The sequence below is a fragment of the Camelus dromedarius genome, chromosome 14, assembly GCF_036321535.1.
Source record: "Camelus dromedarius isolate mCamDro1 chromosome 14, mCamDro1.pat, whole genome shotgun sequence".
Taxonomy (NCBI): Eukaryota; Metazoa; Chordata; class Mammalia; order Artiodactyla; family Camelidae; genus Camelus; species Camelus dromedarius.
This window is the reverse complement of record NC_087449.1, coordinates 48,409,569-48,435,171: the sequence shown is the minus strand read 5'-3', so window position 1 is coordinate 48,435,171 and position 25,603 is coordinate 48,409,569. Positions and strand designations below refer to the sequence as shown.

At 38.6% G+C, this 25,603-nt stretch overlaps 1 protein-coding gene across 1 annotated transcript in view; it reads left to right on the top strand.

Moving 5' to 3' along the window:
* ZBTB8A (zinc finger and BTB domain containing 8A) overlaps positions 1 to 25,305 on the top strand; it is a 43,823-nt gene extending 18,518 nt beyond the window's left edge. Inside the window, exons 3-5 of the mRNA XM_010976065.3 lie at positions 17,795 to 18,618; positions 20,578 to 20,747; positions 24,627 to 25,305. Of these exons, the coding sequence (XP_010974367.1) occupies positions 17,796 to 18,618; positions 20,578 to 20,747; positions 24,627 to 24,959 (1,326 nt within the window). The 5' untranslated portion in view covers position 17,795 and the 3' untranslated portion in view covers positions 24,960 to 25,305. The remainder of the gene's footprint in view (positions 1 to 17,794; positions 18,619 to 20,577; positions 20,748 to 24,626) is intronic.
* Positions 25,306 to 25,603: the final 298 nt, after the last annotated feature.

Sequence of the window (25,603 nt, the reverse complement as noted above, 5' to 3'; positions counted from 1 at the left end):
ACAACTATCTGAATGAATAAAGTTGAAAGAAGCTTTGCCTGGAGGCATGCCAGGACTTCAACGGATATGAAGGGAAATAATAACTGCAAAATAGCAACACCAGAAACTATGCTTTAGTGATATGATGACCTTAATTGCACAGATTCTATTAATGTTCCCATTTCTAGAAATATAGTTCTGTCTGCTAAATAGAGTATTCTTGAAAGGGCTATTGCTGCAGGCTTGGAGAGTGTCACAAATTAGGAATAAATGACTCTTGGTCACACATGATAGAAGTCAAGCTTAAATTTAAGCAGAAAAGGAAATTTATTGGCTCACGTAACTAAAAATCCAAGAGAGCATTGGTTTTAGGCACAGCTGGATTCAGGAGTTATAATATATCATCAGGACTCTCTCTAAAACAATTTTGTCTGGCTTTCTTTTGTGTTAGCATCATTCTTAGGTGCGCTTTCCCACTTACAGAAGATAGCTTTTTGCAGTTCTAGGCTTACATGATCCCTAAGTCCTCTGCCCTCATGTAGTGAGACCTTCATTCTCTAGCTTCCATAACACATTCGGACTGACCAGTCTGGTTCATATGTCCATGCAGTCAGGAAGGCCAAGGGATTAATAGCATCACCAAATTGTGGAAGGCAGTTCCCAAAAGAAAAAGAAGAATCTTATGCTGAGGAAGAAAGGGATGCTGTGCAGGCAAAAGACAACAGAAGTCCAACTATCATAACAGATATGGAAGGAGGCTCATGTAAAAGGTACACATGAAATGTTATGGATGAAATGATTTGATGCCTATGGTTTTATTTTTAAATATTCTTGGGGGAGGGGGAATGGAGGCAGATAGAAGATATGCAATTAAGGGGAGGGTATAGCTCAGTGGTAGAGTGCATGCCTAGCACTCTAGGTCCTAGGTTCAATCCCCAGTACCTCCATAAAAAAAATAAATAAACCTAATTACCACCCCCCCACAAACAAACAAACAAACAAACAAACAAATGAACAAAGACACGAAATTAGCAAAATTCATCGATGTTAAAGCTGAGTAAGAAATACACAAGCATTCATTATATTATCTACCCTGCTTTGGTGAGTGTTTAAAATTTTGCTTAAAGAAGTTAATGACAAAAACAAAACAACAACATTAACAACAACAAAATAAATGCAGTTTCTAATCGACTATGACTGTTTGTAAGAAGTAAAAGTTGAGAGAGAAGCTGAGAGGGAAGATTATATGCCATTTGTCCAGAAGGGCAAGTCTCAATAGATCCTTTTCTTAGACAGCTGATTTGTCTGTTTTGGGGACCAGAAATGTTATCAGTCAGGGTCTACTCGGGGAAACAGAAACCACTCTGGGTATTTCAAAGAGAGGAAATTTAATACATGAAATTCTTTCCAAAAGTTTAAGACGAGTTGGAACAGCAAAAAGAAAAAGAGGGGCCAGAGGAGCTAGAAGAATTCTAATCATAGATCAGAAGGTGCTGTGCCCCTGAGCTGGAGCTCACTAGTCTATGCTGGCTGCTGTGCAACAGTTGACAGTTGGAGTTGCTGTCACAGTCATTCTGGATCTGCCAAAGAGGTACCACTTCTATCAGAGATGGAAAGCCCAAAGGCTGGAAAGTCTACTGGAGTCCAGAATCACCCACTCCAGCTGCCATTACACCAACAGCCAGCAACCACCAGAAACTGCTGCATTTCCCAAAGCAGGAAGCTTTTTTTCCTTTTACTGATCTCCTGTCAGTGCCTTCTATTGATGGAATCTAACAGGAAGCCAGCTGCAAGGAAGGAAGCCTGGGAAATATCATTTGCAGAATTCCAATTACATCAGTATAGAGTAGAGTAGAGCATGGCAAGTGTTGAGCTGAGAGACAGGCAAATAACCAATATAGTCCACCCTCTTTGGCTGCTTGGCATCCATATATACCACTCTTCCCATATTTAAAATTCTAAACGAGCTCACAAATCTGCTTTCCACTATGCAACTATCCTTCATACAAACAAAGACACCCTCACCGTCTCCTCAAAATGGGTGATGTTAATTCCTCTTTTAGGTCAGTCATGATCCAAGTTAATGGAAGCATGCAATGTTTCCCTGATGGCAACATTCCTATCTTAGGAGCTAAGACCTCTACAGGGACAGAAAGCAGAAATTCTGTAAGTGGGCTGTTAGAGGTAAAAGTGAAAGGAGGCATTGCTACTTTCATCCCTTGATTTCTAGAAGTGAGGATTCTAGCTATGGAAAAAAATAGTGTCATATATTGGTCAGTGGCTAAAAGCATATACCACATCCATTTGAATAGCACCCTAATCTCTCAAGGTATCATCACTCAGATGGGGCCATCATGGAATATTCAGTTAGTTATTCCACTGTTTTATCAGGCAGGCTGCTTCTGGGTGATGGAGTACACAGCATGCTTCATGGTGGCTAGGTAAAACAGCTGGCTGACAGCCTCAGAACAGGTCATCTTGTCCACCTGATTTCTGAGAGTCTCCTCTGCAGTGGGTACCCTTTTAAACATTCACATGAGACACTAAAATCTCATACCCGAGGTATATCTACTTGCCTCTTCCCCTTTTTTTTTTTTACCAGATCTTCTATCTGGTTCTTTCTAAATCCTTGACTGTTTGGCCAACTTGTTAGCCATTGTCCATGAATCAGGGTAAAATCTGTACCTGTGTCTATCTCTTTGTCCATGCGAAGTGGACAACCAGATGCTCACTGGGAGATTTTTCCTTCCCAGAATCTTTCAGGAACTCTCCTGATTAGAGTAGTGATGTTTCAGTCATCCACTTCTAGCTGGTGCCAGCATATTGTGCAAAATCATCTCTAAATCAGTCAACTCATTGTATGGGACTCACCATGGGACCAAACGTGTGAGTTGAGGAAAGGCAGCAATGTACTAGGAGTAGGTGCTGTCAAAACTGTGCCATCTGCTCATGGACTTACTTGTGTATACGGGACCCGTTCACTTCAGTCTTGTCCATAACACTTCCTCCGGATAGTGGAGTGCTTGATATCCATGCCCAAGTGTGCAATTTGGTGTGTCAGTGACACCCAGGAAAGGCAACTCAGGCATGGCCACTTGATGTCCCACGGCCAGGCATCAAGCTCTAAGAGGGCCTGGTAGGTGGCATTCCAAAAGTTCTTTTCCAAAAAGAGAACAGCTAGCTGCTGGAGAGGTGTGATGGTTAATTTTATGTGTCAGCTTGACTGGTCTACAGTGTTCCCAGTAATCTGACCAAACATTCTGGATGTTTCTGTGAGAATGATTTTGGATGAGTTTTTTTTTTTTTTTTTTTTTTTTGATTGAAGTATAGTCAAGTTTTGGGTGAATTTTAATACTTGCTTTGATAGCCTGAGAAAAGCAAGTTGCCCTCCCTAATGTGCATGGGCCTCTTCCAATCAGTTGAGGGCCTGAATAGAATAAAAGGCTGATTCTCCCCGCAAATAAGAGGATATTTCCTTCTGCCTGACTGCTTTGAGCTAGGACATTGGCGTTTTTTTCCCTGCCTTTGGACTCCAACTGAGACACTGGCTCTTCCTGAGTCTCAAGCCTGCCACCATTGCCCTGGAACTTACACCCTGGGTCTCAGGCCTTCAGACTTGGACTGGAACTGCACCATCAGCTCTCCTGGCTCTCCTGCTTGCCAACTGCAGGTCTTGGAGCTTGTTAACCCCCTTAATCATGTGAGCCAATTCCTTATAATAAACCTCTTTTTATATGTATATTCATCCTATTAGTTCTGTTTCTCTGCAGAATCCTGACTCATACAAGAGGTCATGGATTTTTTCCCCCAAATTCTAAGGGCTGTGATTCTCCCACTGAGGCTCACCAGAAACTCCATACAGCATCCCTGTTTACCACAGACCTCTAACACAATTGGAGTTACTGAGTCATAGGCCTACATAGAAGAGCAGCTGGCACTACAGCCTGGACCTTCTGCAGGATCTTTTCTTGCACTGGGCCACAATGAAAAATGGCCATCTTATGAATTTCTCAGTATATAGGTTGGAGTATCAGACCCAGATGAGTTATATAGTTGCCTCCAAAAATAAAAGACTCCTGCAGCATGTTGTCTGTCTTTTTATGGTGGGTGGCACAAAGTACAGCAGTTACTCACTTTAGATTGGGCTGATCCCAACATGTCCCAGATAATCTGACCTCTCAAAATGTCAGCAAGGAGGCAGGACCCTCAGTCTTCATGGCGTTTGTCTCCCACCTCTGGCATGCATTTATCTTCCTAAGGTATAGGATACTTGCTGCTTTCTGTTCATTATGTCCAGTCAGCCTAATATCATCAGTGTAGTGAACTGTTATCCCTGACAGGTGAAAGCAAATTGCTGCTTATGTTTCTTGCTAATCCGTATAGAGACAGAAGCATCTCTTCAAGTCAGTGGCCATATTCCAAGTGACGCGTACTATGTTGATTTGCTCCAATAGAAAGATCACATCTGGAACAACAGCTCCAATCAGAATTACCCACTGATTAAGTATACTAAAATCCTCAATCAGTCTTCAAGACCCATCCACCTTCCAGAGGTGGCCAGATAGGCAAATTAAATGCAGAAGTGGTAGGAATTGCTACCCAAATCTTTGAAGCCTGTGATGATGGCACTAATCTCTGCATATACCTGCAAGATTTAGTATTGGTTTTGGTTTATCCTGGTGGGGAGGGAAAGTTAAGAATTTCTATTTGTTCCTTCTTACTATAATATCCCCCACACCATGATCAGGGAGCAAATTTGGGGCTTTTGCCAGTCGCTAAGTAGGGCTTTTTGGCACTGTACTTCAGAAATTGGAGAAATGGGCGTAGGATGAGATAGACTCAGGCCAGAACTCCATTATCACTTGATCTCAGTAAGCCCCTACTTTGGCTGGTGCATCACAACAGTGTTTTTGGTACCCCGGAATTAATGCCATTGCAGAACCAATATCTAGTAATCCCTGAGAGCTCTAGATACTTATTTCCCTTTTCCCAGTGTTCTGTCATCCTAGTAAACGGCTTCACTTCCATTCATTTAGTAATGACTTACTAGGACATCACTTCAGATCCCTTTGAGGAAGACTTGAAGGAAATGTCTAGTGTGTGTTTGTGGATAGTGTATTGCTCCTCTTCAGTTAAATGTTCTATAATCCAGTTCTGTAAAGCAGCCTAGGTCTGAGGTATGGATGGTAGCCTGTCATGCTCCAATATGGTAAACCAGATCAGATTGCTGCCCAATAGGCCTAGAGTTTCTGATGGTTGGTTGGTTGGTTTTTTGTTATATAGGCCAATTTAATACTTTAGTAAGTGTTCATCTGGACAGTTCCTAGAGACAACATGATCAGTTAGCCATCACCAGAGATCTACCCCCTCTGCACATTATGGTAATTGTTTACACATTGTCTCTGACATTTGACCACTGTCACTTGGCCTTTGCCACTCTGGGATCTCATCATCCCCGTTTCAGTGAAGACCTCTCCCTCTGTCATCCCCATCCTACAAAGGATAGCCATCATATCTTAGTGAAGTGTCCTCTGGACATTTGAGTTTCTCCCTCCACATTATGCCAGAATTTTTGGCATCTCAGTCTCATTGAGTTCAAGTTGTGGTTAGCCTGTGAAACAGATTTTTAGAGCCATTCCTAAGTACTTCAACTAACTATCTCTTCCTGCATGGTATTTTTGAATTACCTTTCCTGGGAAATGCTGAGATCTGACTCCGGTATGGTGTGGTGGCAATGAAGGGTGGTGAGGTGTGTCTGAGGAAAATTGGCATCACCTTGGAAGGTAATTGCTTCAGATGAGTTACTACTGTCTTCAAGAAAGGGGAGGCTAGTCTCCTTAGACAAAGAAGGGGAGGCTGCTTCCCTGGCAAGGGAGGCTCATGGGAATTTAGAGGCTCAAGTTTCCCAGATTATCTGAATCTATTTAAATGTTCCTATTCCAAGTCTGAGGGTCTCCTTCACAATCAATACCCATCACATAAGGCTGTTGGTCAGGATGTAAAATCAACTCACGTTGTAATTTTGCAACCCACTCAGTTACATTTGGGGTCTAATTTTTAGTATATGCACCCTGTGGCTTCACAAAGAAATTCCTTTAGGGTCAGAGTTCTCTGGTTCTCTGATGGTGACTTGAGTTGAATTTAAAGATTGGAGCTTGTCATTTCCTTTCTGTAAGTGCTCCAATACAGTCAGAAGCAGCTAGCCTCCCAGGTCCTTGTAGTCATTATTACATCATGATGGCCAAATGCAGCAGCCACTTGGTCTCCCAAAGTCAATAGGACTTCACCCTAAGCAAACCCAGGTGATAAGGTAGGTAATCATAGTGTGACTACATGACATGAGTTACCAGTATTTCCATCTCCATTGGCAAAAGGTCATCACTCTGTTCAAGCTCAAACAGTGAGCAAACCAGTCCCCAAATCCTATTTTGGAGGGTCTCTTTCCTGGGACACTTTCTGTTGCCATGATTATAGAGTAAGAGTCCTATCCAGAAAAAGGAAGTCATTCTAGATATTCCAGATACAGATAAAGTAATATAGGAAATTACAAGCTGTGGGAAGGCCTGGAAGGGCTCACATGAGGATGGGGGATGGAGGAACAAAAAGAAAGAAGGAAATGACACTCAGAGATCACAAGCTGTTAATCACAAGGGCTCAGAGTTCACAAGTCCTTGAAGCTGAGCCCACAAGAGTAAATTGCCTGCTGCACTTTTGGAGACACAGTCAGTCTTGTATCTGCTGAAGAGTTGCCACCTCTATCAGGGCTGGAACCACCAAAAATAATCTGCGTCGGCCTGAGCTGCTGTCCCCGATCATCGCATCCTGCTGTTGTTGCAGAAAACACCAGCAACTTTGAGAGCTAGAAGCTGGAAATTTCTCTCTTCCTCTGGTCTTCTGATTTCCATTATGGTCCATTCAGCATATCCCACAGGAAGCTAACTGATGAGAGATCCTGGGTCATGAGGGTGCAGACTCTCAGCCCCGTCAGAAGAGAGAGGAATACAGAAGGGCAGTTGTGGGGCTTAAGTAGGTAAGCAATAGGTAAAGGATCAGTCCAGAAACCAAAACCATTGCCTTAGTTTTGAGAGCTCTGCTTCCTGACAAGAGGAAAGAACAAACTTATTCAGCCATAGATGGGTCGGTTAAGGTAAAAATGGCAACTTCTCCTGCCTGTCAGTTGCTATAATCTAGCAATGAAACAGTTTTCACCAATCAGCTGAATATTTATTGAGTATCTGCTAAGCTCAGCTTGTGTTGTGATACTTTAATCTTGTGATTCGAGTAAAAAGTATAAATCAGAGTAGATTGAAAATCAAATAGACATTTTTATATTTAACTACCGTAATTCTACCACATTTCCCCCATCCTCATCATTTTTACAAATAGTGACATTTTACTTACAGTTCAAAGTCATCTATAATGAGCTCCCATATCATCCCCTTCCCTTACATACTGTACACTTTTTCACTCTCTCTTCCTCTTGTAAAGAGGGTACCCTCTCTCCCAACCCCTCACTTATCTTTTCTAATGGTAACCATTTTAGTGCGTTCTCAGCCCCTTCCTGCTTCATCGGGAAATGTATTTCTTCAGTTTTTGTTTCTTTCCAAAATATTCAAATTCTTCAGCCTTGACTCTACTTCCCCTTATTGCTTCCTCCCTTATTCTCTTTCCCTTTACAGCAAAACTCTTTGAAAAGAATTGTGTGTGCTTGTTTCTCATCCCATGCTCCCCTTTTTTTATTTAAATTTTTTTGATGGGGGAGGTAATTAGATTTATCTGTTTATTTATTACTTTTGGTGGAGGTACCACGGATTGAACCCAGGACCTTTTGTGTGCTAGGCAGGCACTCTACCCACTGAGCTATACCCTCCCCCGCCATTCTTCCTTAAAGCCACCATAACACACACACACACACACACACACACACACACACACACACACACACACACACACACACACACACACACACACACACACACTGATAAATCCAGTGGTCAACTATTAGTCCTCATCTTACCAAAACTAACACAATTGATCACCCCTTCCTTGAAACACTCTCTTCACCTCCAGGATATGTTTCTTCCTATCTTCCTGGCTTTCCTCTTAGGTATCTTTGCTTGGTCCTCTTCATCTCTCTGTTCTTTAAATGTTGGAGTGCCAAGGACTCATCTCTGTTATATGTGGCTTCCTCCTTTGGTGATCACATCTAACCTCATGGCTGTCAATATCATCTATAGGCTGATGAGTCCCAATCTTATACCACCAGCCTGGTTGTATTTCCTCAACTCTACTCATATATCCAGCTGCCCACTCTTTCTCTTATTGGATGAATAACAGGACATGTTAAACTTAACTTGTCCAAAGTTGAGTTCCAGATACCAGTCCCTACAACCTGTTTTTTCTCCCAGTCTTCCCCACTTCAACAAATTGCAACTCCATTTTGCCAGTGCTCAGCCCATAAAGCTAAGAGTCATCCTTGATTATTCTTTCTCCTCCCTGCCATACGTGTGTTACCTAGGGGTGTGTGTGTGTGTGTGTGTGTGTTTGTGTTTGAAATGCCCTTTCCCTTTTATCTATTGGAGTCTTTTCATAAGCCCCTGGAAGTCACTCTCAATCCTATATTTAAATTATATTTTCCTTTTCAGTATTGGAATATATAGTACTAGAAACTCAGCTGCCAACTTGGGGTATTTCACTTTAGGGAAGATTCTTGTGATGGCCCTTTGACACAGTCTGCTGCTGAAGTCATTTGCCACTGCTCTCAGCCTTTTCTTTCAGAGGTCCTCTGTTGTTTCTTCTATTTGTCAAAGGCAGTGCTCAAGTCTCTCTAGTCAGGAGAAGATAATTTTCTACTTTACTTTCACTGTTAACATCCTCCTACTCCCTATCAACTCTCAGTGAGGAGCCTGTTGAAATCTGTACACAGTGACTACAGTTTGCAACTCTTAACAATACTGATGCTCACTTTGAATGTCTACATAGTGCCTGGAAAGCAAATTCTTATGGAAACTTAAGCTAAAAAAAATCTGCCTCATCCCCAAGGAGTTAACTTTTTACTAAAACTTTTAAGAATAGAATTAGTGTTTATGTAACACTTTTATGTCTGAAAAAGAACTGGCAATGACTTGGACATCAATTAATCTTTCCTCTATGAAGCCAACTTAGATTCCTTTCAGGGTTAAGAGTGGATTTTAAAGAAAAGTTGCACTAATAGTTGGATGACAATTACCAAAGAACTCAGAATCTTCAAATATAACTTATAAATTGGGATTCTTTGGTTACAGGTTAAAAGGAAAGCCAACTCAAATTAGCTTAAGAAAAAGGACTTTATTGGCTCAAGTAACTGAAAAGTCTAAGGCTAGATATAGCTTAAGACATGACTAGATCTAGGGCTGGGGTTGGCAAAGATAGCTTGTGGCTGATTTTGTAAACAAAGCTTTTTTTGGTAGGTCATTTAAATTACTTTATTTTACTTTAAATTCTAAATTACTAATCATTATTATGATAAAATAAGTAAACGTTTTAATTATTTTTATTCTGTTGATTTTTTAAAGCAAAAAAATGAAATAGCACATTTAAATCCAAATCAACACAGAATAAGAGAAGTATTTTATAAAGTAGAAAGAAAGTAGAATATTAGTACTTTTGCATTTGAATCCAGACTTTGCCTTATACAAGCTATGTGATTTTGTATATATTAGGGCAAATTACTTAATTTTGTTCATTTTAAGGTTATACTCCATTTACAGTTATTATTATTATTGGCTATATTCCCCATGTTGTACAATATATACTTGCAGCTTATTTTATACATAATAGTTTGTACCTCTTAATTCCCTACCACTGTGTTTCCCTTCCCACTTCTGTCTCCCCACTGGTAATCACTGGTTTGTTCTCTGTATCTGTGAGTCTGCTTTTTTTGTTTTATTCACTAGTTTGTTGTGTTTTCTAGATTTACATATAAGTGATATCATACAGTATTTGTCTTTGTCTGACTCATTTCACTTAGTATAATGTCTTCCAAGTCCATCCGTGTTATTGCAAATGGCAAAATTTCCTTTTTATGGCTGAGTGGTATTCTGTTGTACATGCATACCATATCTTCCTTAGCCATTCATCTCTTGATGAACACTTAGGTTGCTTCCATGTCTTGGCAATTGTAAATAATTCTGTTATGAACAGGGTGCATTTATCTTTTTGAATTACTGTTTTTGTTTTCCTTGGTTATATATCGAGGCGTGGAATTGCTGGATAAAGCTTTATTGTAACACAGCCATGACTGTTCATTCCCATATTGTCTGGATGCTTTTGTGCTCTGGTGGCAGAACTGAACAATGTAACAGTGAAGTTGAGTAGTTGTGAGAGAGATCTGTGACCCACTATGATCTATGTGTTTTTCCCCCAAACTAAGCAATTCTCCCAACACTAATTCAGCTGAGTTCTGGCACTGTTTACCTGAAGATAGCATCAGATTCCACAGGTTAAGAGCTCAGTCCCACAGGATTGCCCCCACTTCAGATGCCAATCAAAAGTCAGGTTGTTATCTATGCTTCTGACCACCTGGCTATAAATCAGAAGTTCTCAGGACCCCGTCCTTGATTGATTTGCTAGAGTGGTCACGAAACTTAGGAAACCAGTTTACTTACTAGGCTACTGGTTCATTACAAAAGATATTAAAGATATGAATCAATAGCCAGATGAAGGGTTACATAGGGCAAGATCCTGAATACAGGAGCTTCTGTCCCCATGGAGTTTGGGGCCAGCAGCTGGTTGAGTTCTGGTTCACTTACCTGGAAGCTCTTGGAACCCCATCCTTTTGGGTTTTTATGGTGGCTTCATTACATAGGCACAATTGATTACATCACTGGCCACTGGTGATTGATTCAACCTCCAGGCCCTCTCCTCTCTTCAGAGGTCAAGGTGGGACTGAAAGTTCCAACCCTCTAATCTAATTCATCTAATTTCCTAGTTGGTTCCCCTGGCAACCCCCCCAATCTTTAGGGGACTTCCAAAAGTCACCTTACTAGCGTAAACTCAGTTGTGTTTGAAAGGGGCTTGTTATAAATAGCAAGGTACCCTTTTCATTTTTATGGTTCTGAAGTGACTTCAGGAATTGCAGACAAAAGACCAAATATAACAAAAGATGCTCCCATTGCTCTTATTGCTTAGGAAATTCCAGGGGTTGAGGAACTGTGAGCCAGGAACCATGGACCAAGTCCAAAATATATATTTATTATAAATCACATTCTCACACCCACAAACCCTAAAATATTTCCTGTCTGGCCCTTAATAGAAATAAGTGACCCGTGTCTGGTCTAGGAAAAAATGAGTGTCGATAGGATCTGGCTTTTCTGTTTCTCTGTTCTGCTTTCCTCAGTGTTGATCATTCCTCTTACAAGCTCCCTCCTGGTGGTGGCAGAACATCTACAGTAGCTCCAGGCTTATATCCTCATAAAAGTGGTCTTCTTTTGTAGTTGCTTCAATAAACATGCTAAGATTTGGTTTGATTGAACCTCCTTTTCTTGCTTGTTTGATGTGTCCATCCCCAAACCAATAACTGGCCATGGGAACCACAGTGCTCTCATCTGCCAGGTCAAGGTCACAGGTTGACCTCTGGAGTGATTAAGTCATGATGGTATCTCCCAAACCATAAGAACCAAAGAGGTGAAGGGGTGATCCTCTTAAGAAAAATTGGGGAGCTATTACCAGAAAAAGGTATTGAGTGAGTAAGGGGAGTAGTAGGAATAGAATAATGAGTTAACAAGAGGGAAATTATATAACAGGCCCGTAAACAGAAGCATCCACTGAAACAATTAAACTAACAACTTTTAAATAGCTACGGCTTCTTCTGTTAATACAGAAATAAATATTTTTTGCTTTCACTCATTTGTTTTAAATCCAAGGTTTAGGTCTACTGTGTGAAAGTACTGTCTTTATTGGTCAAAACCAGTTGCATATTGGCAATTCCATGTGGTTTGTATTAGCTTCCTAGGGCTGCTGCAACAAGTACCACAAACTGGGTTGCTTAAAACAATTGAAATTTATTCTCTCAATCTGGAGGCTGGAAGTCAGATATCAAGGTGTCAGCAGGGTCATTCTCCTTCTGAATTCTCTAGAGGAGGATCTGTCCAGCTTCTAGTGGCTCCAGGTTTTCATGTCTTGTGAAGGCATGACTCTAATCTGTTACCTCTTACTTCACATGGCTTTCTTTCTTGTGTGTATTTATGTGTCCTCTCCTCTTGTTATAAGGACACAGTCATTGGATTTAGGGCCCACCCTAATCCAGTATGACCTCCTAACTAATTATACCTGCAAAGACTCTATTTCCAAATCAGGTTACATTCTGAAGTTCTAGGTAGACATTAATTTTGAGGAGACAGTACTCAACCTACTACCCAAGGGGAAAAGACTGGCAGTTCAATAGTGCCAGAAAAATTGGTTATCCATATGAAAAAAGTTAGAATACAGTATGCAAAATCAATAGTAGATTAAAGCCCCAAAAGTGAAAAGTAGAACTTTAAAAAATATCTTTATATCCTTGGTATAAGGATTTCTTAAACAAGATATAGAAAACACTTTAACAAATTGACAAATTTGACTCTATTAAATCTAAAAGCTGCTTTTTAATGAAAATCACCTCAAATGGAGTTAAAAAGACAAACCACAGATGGGAGAAGTTATCTGCAAAGCATATAACTGATAAAGGATTAGGATGTTGGATGTATAAAGGATATCTATGAGTAAGAAAAAGATGACCCAATTTAAAAAATAAGAAAGGGTATTGTGTAGATAGCATTATTGGCCCCAGTTCATCACCCCTTACCAATATTCACACCCTTTGTTGAGTGACTTTGCAGTTCTTCCCACTAACAGACCAGAGGATATTTCTTCTCCCCTTGTGATTTGGCCATGTGATTTGCTTTAGTCTATTAGAACATAATATGTGTGACAATGTGCCAGTTGCAAGCCTAAGCTGTAAGAGACATCATGTATTTTCACTTGGGCTTTTGTACTTCAGCCATTGTCATGAGAAGAACTTGTCCAGGCTTGCCCACTGGTCTCAGGAGGAAGATGTAAGTCCATGTACTATCACAACCACTTCAGACAAGCTGTCCCATCCAGGTCCAGCCTAAATCAGCCAACCCACATACATGTAAGCTAAATAAATACTTACTATTGTATAACATTGTTTTTGTGGTTAGTTGTTATGCAGTGTTACTTAACAGCATTTTAATAAGCAAGGAAATTCACTGAATCATGGTCAAAAAACATTAAAAGTTGTTCAATCCATACAAATAAAAGCAGTAGCATACTACTGCATATCCACAAAATTTAAACATCTGATAATATAATATTAAGTGTTGATAAAAATTGAGAAGTAGAAACTGATATATATACCATTAGTGGGAGTGCACACCTAAAAACCAGGTGACATGGTTCTGGCCATTGATTTGCAAGTGTTAAGTTCCCTGGATGCGGCATCCAGAAAAACTAGTTTTTTTCCTGATAAAAAAGAAGATAGACTGGGCTGGTAATTGCCTTTTGTCTTTTCATATTCTTCCTGCCGGGAATGTGGACATGTGGCTGGAGATAGGGCAGCTATCTTGTAACATAAAATGTTTTAATTTCATTAATTATATTTTTCATATATTAAATTCATTTGATTCCTCTTCAAACCTACCTCTTTTTCCCCCCCTTTTCATATAGATAACAATAAAACAAAGTAAAGGAGAATGGCTAACATTTGTGAAGTACTTACCACATGCCCAATACTGTTTTGAGTGCTATACATACCTCAACTCATTCAATCCTCACAGTAATGCTGTGAAATAAGTGCTATTTTTGGTTCCATTTTATAAATAAGGTAACAGAGATTAAGTACATTGCCCAGGGTCACACAGCTATCAAGTGACAGAGTTAGGATTCCAAGTCAAGCTACCTGTTTCTAGTTCCTACACAACTATATGCTAGTCTATATCACCTTCTATCTCTTTGACCATTTTAAAACATACTTGTTTAATAGCCTGTTAGATTTTTATTCTATTTTTCTGAAATTCCTGGGGTTCTAATTCCCTGCTTGTTATATACATGCTGATTCTTCTTCACAAAAAGTAATTTCCTTCTATCTTTTAATATTTTTGATTTACTCATTCAGCAAGATTGAGCATCTGTTGTGTGCTCAAGTGCTGTTCAAGGAGCTGGGGATACATAAGTAAACGAAACAGGCAAAGTCTCTGCTCTCTTGAACCTTAAATTCTAGTAGGAGAAAACAGACAATAAACAAATAAGAGGATAGAGAGTAGGAGGAGGTGCTTGTATAAAATGGCAAAGGAAAGCCTCTCCAATAAGGTGACATTTGAGCAGAGACCTAAAAAAAAAAAAAGTGAGAATGTGAGCTATGTGTATTCCTGGGGGGAAGAATTTCTGAGCACAGAGAATAACAAGTACAAGGCTGCATGGCAGGAACATGCCTTGAATGTCTGGGAAGGAGCAGAGGTCTTTGGAGCTGGAAATGCAGTGTGTAGAGCAGAGAAGATGTGGGCAGGGAGGTACCGGGAGAGGGGAGAATGCAGATCATGCCGAATACAGATCATGGCGGGCCTTTTAGGTCATGAGAACTTTGGGGTTGGATGGGGAACCTCTGGAGGGTTTTGTGCAGAGGAATAACATGATGTCACTTACGTTTTAGAAGGATCACTCTGGCAGCTGTCTTCAGCCTAGACTGAAGTTGCAAGGAGACTAATTAGGAGGCTGTTGGTGATAGGTGATGGATGGATCAAAGTGGTAACAGCAGTAGTGGACAGAGGTAGTAGGATTTTGGATTTGTTATGAAAGTTAAACTGACAACACAGTCAAAGATGACTCTTAATGTTTTTGGTCTAAACAACTGGAATGGACTTAACATTTCCTGAGACGGATAAGACTAGGAAAAGCAGGTTTAAGATGAGGGTGAATGAAGAGTATGGTTCCGGATATGTTGAGCTTAGGATACCTATTAAACATCTAAGCAGAGATGCAGATAAACATATATGAGTCTGAGGTTCAGGGAAGAGGTTGGGGGCTAGATGTGTAAATTTGTCAGTTATAAGCTCAAAGTTGTATTTAAAACCATGAGACTGGATGGGCTCACCTAGGGAATGATATAAGCAGAGATGAGGTCTGAGCCTGAGCCCTGGGACATTCCAGCTGTAGGGGAGGAAAAATTTCCCTTGACCTTCTTCCTGGCTGCGTCTGAAAATTAAACTAACAAAGACAGATTTACTCAATATAAGTTTTACGTGACACAGAAGCCTTCAAAAGGAAATGACCCAAAGAGACAGACCCAAGTATTTTTATACTAGGCTTAATGAAGAGTGGACAGTCGTGAGAAACATAAAAAAATTCTCCAGGACATGTCCTCTTAGGACATTTTAGTAGCAAAAATCAGAGAATAAAAGTTTATAAACTTTTTGGGAAAAAAAAAAGAAACATAACAAATTAACATCATTAGAGGGAGGGTACAGCTCAAGTGGTAGAGTTCATGCTTAGCATGCTTGAGGTCCTGGGTTCAATCCCCAGTACCTCCTCAAAAAATAAATGAATAAACCTAATTACCTCCCCTCTCAAAAAAAATTTTTTTTTAATTTATAAAGTAACATCCTTGAATACAGTTCCCTGTGCTATACAGTAGGGCCTTGTTGTTTATCTATATTAAATACCTTGCAATAGCCCATAATGAAAAGAATATGAAAGGCAGGACAGGTATAGCTCAGTGGTAGAGCGTGTGCCTAGCATGCACGAGGTCCTGGGTTCAATCCCCAGTACTTCCAATAAAATAAGTAAATAAATAAACCTAATTACTCCCCCCATAAAAAAGCAGGGAGCTATAAATGAGTTACTATGTTGTACATTAGAAATTAACACAACATTGTAAATCGACTATACTTCAATAAAAAAAATTAACATCCTTTAAAAAAAAAAGAGTGAGCAGTCATGGAAGAATGTGGTTGATTAAGGAATAAGAGGTAAATATAGTAAACTGGGGGACACTCAGCAAAGCCGGTTTGTTCAGATTCTTCTCAGTGTCCCTTGTCTTCTGAGTTAAGGATGCTCCTTTCCTCTGGGGATAGGGAAGACACCTCTCACCTGAGGGTTTTACGATCTGTTGCAGGGGAGCAGGGAGGGGGTGTCAGAGTGACATTCCTGTTTCTGCTGTTTACTCAACTCCTTCAGTTCAAAATACTCAATATGCCAAGGTGCCCTGTTTGGGGGCCCCATGTCCTGAATCCCATTGCACTTTCAAGTTTAGAAAAGGGAAGAACCAGCAAAGGAGACTGAGGAGTGGACAATAGGAGAAGAACCATGAAGGCATGGGGTCCTGGCAGCCAAGTGGAACAAGTGTTTCAGGCTAAAGAGAGTGACCCACTGCATCAGTAAAATGAGGACAAAGAGGTGACCATTGGATCTGACAGCATGCAGGTTACTATGGATCTTTCAAAAAAATGGTTTTTGATGAATGGGAATGAAAACCTGATTAGAACGGGAGGAGTGAAGACAGAAAAAGAAAAAAAAAAAAAAAAAGACCAAAAACTCTTCCAGTGAACTTTGTGTAAAGGGAGCAGAGAAATGGAGTAGTAGCCAGAAGTAGACGTGAAATCAAAGGCAGGTTTGTTCGCTTGTTTGTTTTTAAGATAGGAAGTATTAGACATCGTGGTGGTACGATATTGGAACTCCAATATCCACTATGTAGAGAGAGGCGAATGACTGGGTTCAGCTTAAGCAGACCTGCTTTCCCACCTGCTTGGGTTCTGAGAGCTTCCTTCAGAAGCAGTTTTGCATTTGCTTCTGCAAAGTGTTCCTATGGATACCACCAGCCCAACACTAATTCTCATGTTAGTTTTTCAGCTTGAAGTTTCCCACACCAAGCAGGTAAAATAAATTTGGACTTTAGAACCTCACAAAGCACAGCCTTGGGTTTGATATCTCACCTAGGGACTTTCTTCTTCCCAAACAAAGACCCTGCAGAGACAAACTGTGTCTTTTCCCTACACTCAGGGGCAAAGTTTACAAGTCCTTTTTCATTAAGATTGAACCCTTAGAGGGTTCCAGTTTCCATGACTGGTGATAACTGGGCTGTACTGCTGCTCCGGCTCTGCTCCCTCCCCAATGTCGGCATCTAGGGATTTCTCTTTCTTTTTTGCAGACCCAGCCATACACTTTTAGTTTGGGCTGTATTTTAGCCAGCATCTCTAGAGGTTTGTGGCAGGAACGTTTCAGCACTTTCTAGACCGCCATTTTGCTGGAATCAGAAGTCTTCCCCCTTCATTCTTCTCTTGGCTCATTCCTAGCCGCCTTTGAGGTCTCAGCTTAAATGTGCTTTCTCAGAGAGGTATTCCCTAACCCTCTCCAGCCCAGTCTAAGTTAGTTTACCCTCTCATACGAAGAGCACTCTCTTTCTGTCTTAGCACTTAACTTGTCATTTATAACTTCATATGAGTGTCTAATGCCTGATACCCCCTCTAGATTAAAAACTACACAAAAGTAAGAATTAAGCCTGTTTAGTTCAGCCTGTAGCAGAAGGCCAGACTTAAAGAAGGTACTCATTCATGTTTGGTGACTAAATAGATAATTGTCTAAAAAATCAAAGAACTAACAGTAGAGTACTACATGATATACTGAAACCTATTATCTTCTGTGTCATGGAGACTATGTTCTCTAAGAAGAAAGTGTTTTTAATGGAAAAAAGATGAGGTTTCTGACTCTTGTTTTACTTGACTCATCTCAGAGAAGCAGTGTTGCTCCGGTTTTGGTAACCACCATGTCTTTTCCTCTTTAGAATGGAGATCTCCTCCCATCAGTCTCACCTCCTGCAACAGCTGAATGAGCAGCGCAGGCAAGACGTATTTTGTGACTGCAGTATTCTGGTTGAAGGCAAGGTCTTCAAAGCCCATCGGAATGTATTATTTGCTAGTAGCGGCTACTTTAAAATGCTTCTTTCTCAGAATTCCAAGGAGACGAGTCAGCCAACCACAGCTACATTTCAGGCTTTCTCCCCCGACACTTTCACAGTTATCCTGGACTTCGTCTATTCCGGCAGGCTCTCTCTCACGGGTCAGAATGTCATAGAAGTGATGTCAGCTGCTAGCTTCCTTCAAATGACTGATGTCATTAGTGTATGTAAGACCTTTATTAAATCTTCGTTAGACATTAGCGAGAAAGAAAAAGATCGCTATTTCAGCCTCTCTGATAAAGATGCCAATTCTAATGGTCTAGAGCGTTCCACTTTTTATAGCGGTGGCTGGCAAGATGGAAGCAGTTCTCCACGTCCTCATCTAAGCCCAGATCAAGGAACAGGTGTAATAAGTGGGAAATCCTGGAGTAAGTATAATTACCATCCAGCTTCCCAAAGGAATACTCAACAGCCTCTGGCCAAACATGAACAAAGGAAAGATTCCATTAAAAAGTCCAAACATTTGAGGTTGTCACAGCCTTCTGAAATGGCTCATTATAAGTCAAGCAAACGAGAGGCACGAACATCTGATTCTTCCAGCCACATTTCCCAATCTGAAGAACAGGCACAGATGGATGCAGAAATGGACTCTACTCCTATTGGCTATCAGTATGGTCAAGGATCTGATGTCACATCGAGAAGTTTTCCAGGTACCCAAAAAGAGAATCAGTCCCCTCAATCAGTCCCCCCAAGACTCCTATACAAATCAGTCCTATCTCAACATGCCCTTACTTTTAGGTGTTATGGGCAGTTGAACCAAGTGATTTTTTTTAAAGTCATACTTCTCTAATGAAATCTATTCATAAAACATAAATTTAAAAATTTTAAGTTAAAAGTAATTTTGGATAAATTTAATGAACTCAAAACAACTGAGGATCAAAATCCATGATTTTTCAAAACTGTAGCTGTGGGTGATTAGATTACTGTTAAATGTTTAAAGCTCTTTTCTAAGTGGTTCAATCCCTAAGATATGTATTTTCACTTTAAATAGTTTTTTTTCCCCTGTGTATCCACTTGGGAGGAGTATTTTTATACAGAAAAGTTAAATACAGCAACCATGCATATTTGCAAAGGTTCACAGACCCAGTAAAAGAAATTAAACTAAATCTGAAGTTATTAAGATATAAATACATAATTTGAAAAACTTAACATACAGCATACAACATTGATACCATAATTCTATGTTCAACAGCGTGAGGCATCTCATTTTTATAATAGTAGTAAAATGCAGAGAGATTATATAGGTTGATAGTTTCAGAGTTAGCCTCCCTTCACTCCCATAAAACTGAAGTAGAGAACAGGGATTAGCAATACATTGAGGGGTCTAAACCTAATCACATCCCACTGCCAGAAAGAAATACATATCATCCAGCTTTTCCCCCCAATCATTCAGTCAGCAAATGTTTAATAGTTTACATGTGAACTTAAAGGAAAATTATGATAAAATTAAACTCCTGTAGGCTATAAGATTTAGAGTATATATTTAGATTTGTTTAATTTTAGAAAAATTCCAAACATATATAAAAGTAAAAAGAACAGTATATTTAACCCCCATGCACGCATTACCTAGTCCCACTCATGACCAATCTTGTTTCATCTGTGCCTCTACCCCTGAGCCCTCCCATTTTTTAAGCAAATCTCAGATATCATATGTTTTTATCTGTAAATATTTCAGAACGTGTCCTTAAAATAGTCTTTAAAAAATCTACAATACCATTATTATTGTACCTGCACAAAATTGACAAATCCTTAATATCACTAAAGGCCAATCAATATTTACACTTTCCTGGTTGTCATATAAATTTTAGAAAATAATTTGGTTGTAGATAGCATACTTAAAAATAATAGGTAACCTGATTGATTTTTACTAATCACATTTTCCTGTAGGATATTGACTTGAAAATATATGAAATTACATCATATTATAGAGCTTACTGAAAACCCTGATGAGCTCTGCCATTGACCAAGGCAGACAGATATAATAGAGCAAAAATGGGAAAGCTTTGTTGTATTTTAAAACTGCAAAAAAAGTTATCTTTTCTTGGGCTCTGCACTTTTATAATTCTAGGTTATTTAAATCTCACTTCAATAATGAACAGCTGAATTTAACAGCTGTTAAACTGATGAGGCTTGCCTCCAACCACAACTAACATTTTGAATATGTAGGAGTTTTAAAACACAAGAGCCTTGAAACTTTTTCACCTTTAAAAGTAGTACAACTGTATAAAAAGTAAAGGCAGGGGAATAAATATAGTAAATAAAACAGGTTACTTAAAAGCTTAAACATTAAATACTTTTATTTTTGAATTGTGTCTACAGTTTTAAAATCCAGTACCGCTTTACATTTAAAATCTAGTGACCCTATGACATTAAATAAAAACATAAGTGGGACAGTCTAAATTTACCCAGACTTTATAAATATTTCAAATCCTGAAGTTATAGTTCTGTACTTCGGATTACACTGACAATCTAGTCTTTATAAAATTTCTTTCTTCTGCTTTTTGCCTGCCTTTCTGAGATTGGACTCATCTGCCCCTTTTGGATTCTTGGTGTTACTAGAATTGTGACTACTAAGTTTTATATGATTTAATCAAACTGTCTCCTGACAGATGACCTGCCCAGGATGAGGTTCAAGTGCCCATACTGCACACATGTGGTGAAGCGGAAGGCAGACCTCAAACGCCACCTTCGTTGTCACACAGGAGAAAGGCCCTACCCCTGTCAAGCTTGTGGGAAAAGATTTAGCCGGCTAGACCATCTAAGTAGCCATTTTCGAACAGTATGTATGATTTTTCATTATTTTACTTCTTAGGAAATACATGCATTTATCTGCTTTAGGATAATCTAAGTTACTGAGGGAAATTTTTTCACGTAACTCTACAATTATATTAAAAAATTTTTCCAATTTAATGTTTTCACTTTGCACATAATGCATAATTTTAGTTTTTAAAAGAGATTTTTATTCTCCTATGAAACCTTGAAGTAAGAGATATTCTTTTGAATATCCATTTCAATTCACTAAAAACCTAATGTGTTTTTAATTTTTTTTTTAATGGAGTGGGGATTGAACCCAGGACCTCATGCACTCTAGGCATACACTCTACTGCTGAGCTATACCCACCTCCTAATGTGTTTTCATATCCCGGTCTTTTCAATGCCAAAGACAATATAAATTTTAAAAATATTTTAAAGGTCTAGGTCAGAACCACTTCAGATACTCAGCATCTACTAGTGGTTCTTGAATCCTTATCTGGTAGGCTCTCAGGCTAGTTTCTGTTGTCTGACCTCTCTCCACCCTACCCTCTAGAGTCTCTCCAGTTTCTCTGGTCTCAAGGAAAGGAGTAAGGTGGGCAATAGAGCGACTCCCGAGCACGGACTGGACTGTCAGTAGTCAGAAAAATCTCAGGGATTTTCTGTTTGATGCTCTGGTGGTTTATTATGGTGGTGACATTGGAATTACTCTGCTGTTGATCTTGCAGCACGAATTTTTTCCAAAATCTATGTTCTATTACTCATACTTTTACCCCATTTATAGAGCTTCTTTTAGTTTTGAAGGATATTGGGTCACTTGATGCATTACTTTATAATTATTTATTCAACAAAGATACATTGAGCACCTACCACGTGCCAGACCCTTTTCTAAGGGTATACAGCAGTGAACAAAACAGACATGCTCTCTGCCTTCATTAATCTCTAAAACTAGATTTTTTTCAGTTTATTTTATTTATGTATTTATTTATTTTGGTGGGGGGAGGTAATTATGTTTATTTAATATTTATTTATTCTTAGAGGAGGTACTGGGGATTGAACCCATGACCGCATGCATGCTAAGCATGTGCTCTACCACTTGAGCTATACCCTCCCCACCAGATTTTTTAAAATTAAAATAACCTTTTATTATTACAAAAGCAATAAATATGCATTATAAAAAGAAAATAGAAGAATAAGAAAATAAAAATACCATATTTTTACCACCTAGACATCACGATTCTTAACACTTTATCAGGTGAATTTACATTTTTTTACCAAAATATCATACTGTGCATGCTATTTTGTAACCTTTCTTTAGTGAATAATCTATACCTTTCCATCTGAATAAAATCTTATGTATTACACAGTTCAATTTTATCCATAGTCTCCTAAAATATCTTTTATAGCTGGTTTGTCCAAGCCAGAATCCAATCCAGAACTCAGCTCATTGTTAGGTCCCTTAAATATGTTTTTAAGCTAGCATAGTACCCCCCACACCCATTTATTATTGTGTTTTTAATAACACTGACTTACTAAAGATATTGAGCCAGTTGTTTTACAAAATATCCTACCTCTGGATTTCTCTGCTTGCTTCTACATGGTGTCATTTAGCTTGTTCTCCTATCCCCCATGCATTTTCTATAAGCTATAAGTTTTATCTAAAGTCTTAATGGGTTCTAGTTAAATACTTTCATCAAGGACAAAATTGTATACTTCATATTGTGTCACATTAGGAGACACATAATATATGGTGGACCCATCATTCATGTTGTTAGGATTGATCACTGGGTTAGGGTGATGATACCATGATCCCACCATTGCCTTGTGATTAGAAAGGAATCTCTGTGGAACGATTTTAGTGGTATATGATTATCCATTTCCCCATCAACCATTCATTTAATGGTATTAATACCAATTAGTAATCTCAGTCCAAATTACTGATTTTACTTGGAGTTGTCGAATGATCAACTTTATCCTTCCTTTTATATTATTAGCTAGAATTCTATAAAGTAAAGCTTTCCTTTATCACCTGGGGCTATTTGGTTACTTTGAAATAGGGTTCCTATAGGAAAAGCAGGATCAATGTTAATTATTTCCCTTTAATTACCAATGTTCTAAGTAAAGAGTTGACTTAATAGTAGCCTCAAATGATACATGAATTTTGGTTGACTTTTTTAAATAGCATATAGTCTCATGAATTTTCATTGGTTCATTGCGTTTGGATCCATAACAATTATTATTCTTTTTGATACTTAGATTTTCAAATTTTGTGTAGTAGGGACACTTGAAGCTGGCTCTTGTGTCCTTTTGTTACACCTCCATTACATTTTTTAAGTGTCCTTGTTCTCTGGCTCCAAAAGAGCCTGAGGCTCATATCGAACTTCCTCTGCCACAAAACTGGAATCAGCCACTTCTCAAAGGAGCTTTGGTGCCTTTTAGTGGGGAATGAAATTAGAAACCAAAATTTGGACACCTAGGGTGCTCATTGTTATTAAGACATCATTCTTTTTAGATTATTTCTGAGCTAGAAAATATGTATTTTTAAAATAAGTTCATGATGATGTTTTCAGTTTTAACATTGTAGTGTTTCACTTAATTTCTTTGTCTTCATAATTGTATTGGTATTGGGCAGGTGGGTGATGAACATGAATCTGTGTCAATGCCACATAGGATAACCATAATACTGATACTATCTCAGGAGAAATAAAGCTACATTCAAATTGTGTACTTTCAACATTTACTGATTAATATGTCAGTGGTTAAGCAGAAGATAGTAACTATAGTGAGTAGTGGTTCCATACATTTTCTTAGATATTTTACCAGACTGCATTAGTTTCCTTGAGCTTTTTGAGACTACCTGTGTTTGTACTTTGGCCTGCTTTCATACCATTCTGACTTTATCTAAATGAATATGCTGAAAACTTAATTTGGCATTATACAATTAATTAATTGTAATAATTTTTAGATTAGAATCTGTAATCTACTGCTTTGACAGCTATTGAACAGTTATTTATTGCTAACTATAATATATGATTATTCATCAATTACAACTTCTTCCCAAAGCATTTCACACATGTTAACTCATTTGATCCTCAAAACCTGGTATGTATCCCCATTAGTAATAAGGAAGCAGTCAGAGCTAATAATAGGCTGACAGGTAGCAGAACCACCATAGTGGGTGGTTGTAACCAGTGTCCATTCTGATAGTCAGGCTTCTATTCTGTTTGGGTGGTGCCCATACTTGACCAGTTGTTAAATAATTTGACAGTCACCCTTGAAGCAGGTTTATAATGTTTTAAATTACTTGCTTCAAGATACATGTTAGTAAATGACAAGATCAGTCAATGACAAGATTAGCCAATGACAAAACCAGGATTAGAACCTGCCTTCCAATTCCTTGTCCAGTCCTCTTTCTACTAGATCTTTCATTAATAAAAGTAGCAAGTAATCCTTATATCAAAAAAAATTTTTTTGATAAATTTTAATTTGGGATTTTTTTTCTCTAGCAAAATAACAAAACATTAATACTCCCATGAAATGAGCTTTTTTCCCTGAAGTAAGATATGTAAAATCCTTAGAATAGTACATGGCTTATATTGTTTGCAATTATTATTTTTCTGGGAAGGTGTCCCTTGTTGCCTCAGATATAAAAATATTGGATTAAAGGATATGTGAAATTAAGTATGTAATATTAATCATAAAAACAGACATTTTTCAGATGAAGCTGGTGTTTAATATTTCTGTAACGTCAATTTATCACAAAAACCTGTGATCTTTTTCTAATGACTAGATGTTAATTTAATATTAATGCTTGGCTTTGAACATCTTAAGTTTATGAACTGGTACTTAGAATATCAAACTGTCCTGCTTTTGAAAAATCTTTAACACTATTTAAATCTCTGCACAGATTCACCAGGCATGCAAACTAATCTGCAGAAAATGCAAACGCCATGTGACTGATCTAACAGGTCAAGTGGTACAGGAAGGAACCAGGCGCTACAGACTCTGTAACGAGTGCCTTGCTGAAGTTGGCATAGACAGTCTCCCCATTGATTTGGAAGCTGAACAGCATCTCATGTCCCCATCAGATGGAGATAAGGATTCCAGGTGGCACTTGGGTGAAGATGAGAATAGATCATACGTGGAGATTGTAGAAGATGGGTCGGCTGATCTGGTCATACAACAGGTGGATGACAGTGAAGAAGAAGAAGAAAAGGAAATAAAGCCCAACATTAGGTAGCTAGAATGTGAACCAACAGAGCTGGCATGTCTGCAACTTACATTGACTTGCCGTATCTCTCGCTTTCCATGGTCACAGTCTGGTTAACAGATTATCAAACTGACTTAAAAGTAATGACCTGATACCACTTGCATGCTTTGTGAACAGGCCATTGTATCCATTCTGAACTTTGTTGCCCTAAAATCTGTTGCTGCACTGGAGAGAAAGACCTAGCTTGAGCTGGCATGATGGATGAACAGTTAACTGTCTTCCTTTTATTACAGAGATATCTTTTTTTTTTTAATTGGAAGATCTACTTAGCAAACTTTTCAAAGAAAATATTTTAAGTAAATTCACCACAACCAAATTTTATATAAGATAATTTGAAGGTGTTTCAAAAACATATAAATTACCAATATTGAATTTTCATAGGGAATCAGGTAAGAGCACATTTAAGGGTCTGGTACCCTACCTGACTAAACTAATTAGTCTTTCTATTAAATTCAGATCTTAAACGACCTATCATTATTCCAGTATCGTAAATACTTTAGGATTATGGCAGAAGACAAATCTAAAATATTTGAAATCATTCATATTTGACATTTTTGTCATTAAGTTAAAAATTACTCTTATGTAGTCAGTATTAAAAAAAAACCTAAAAGAGG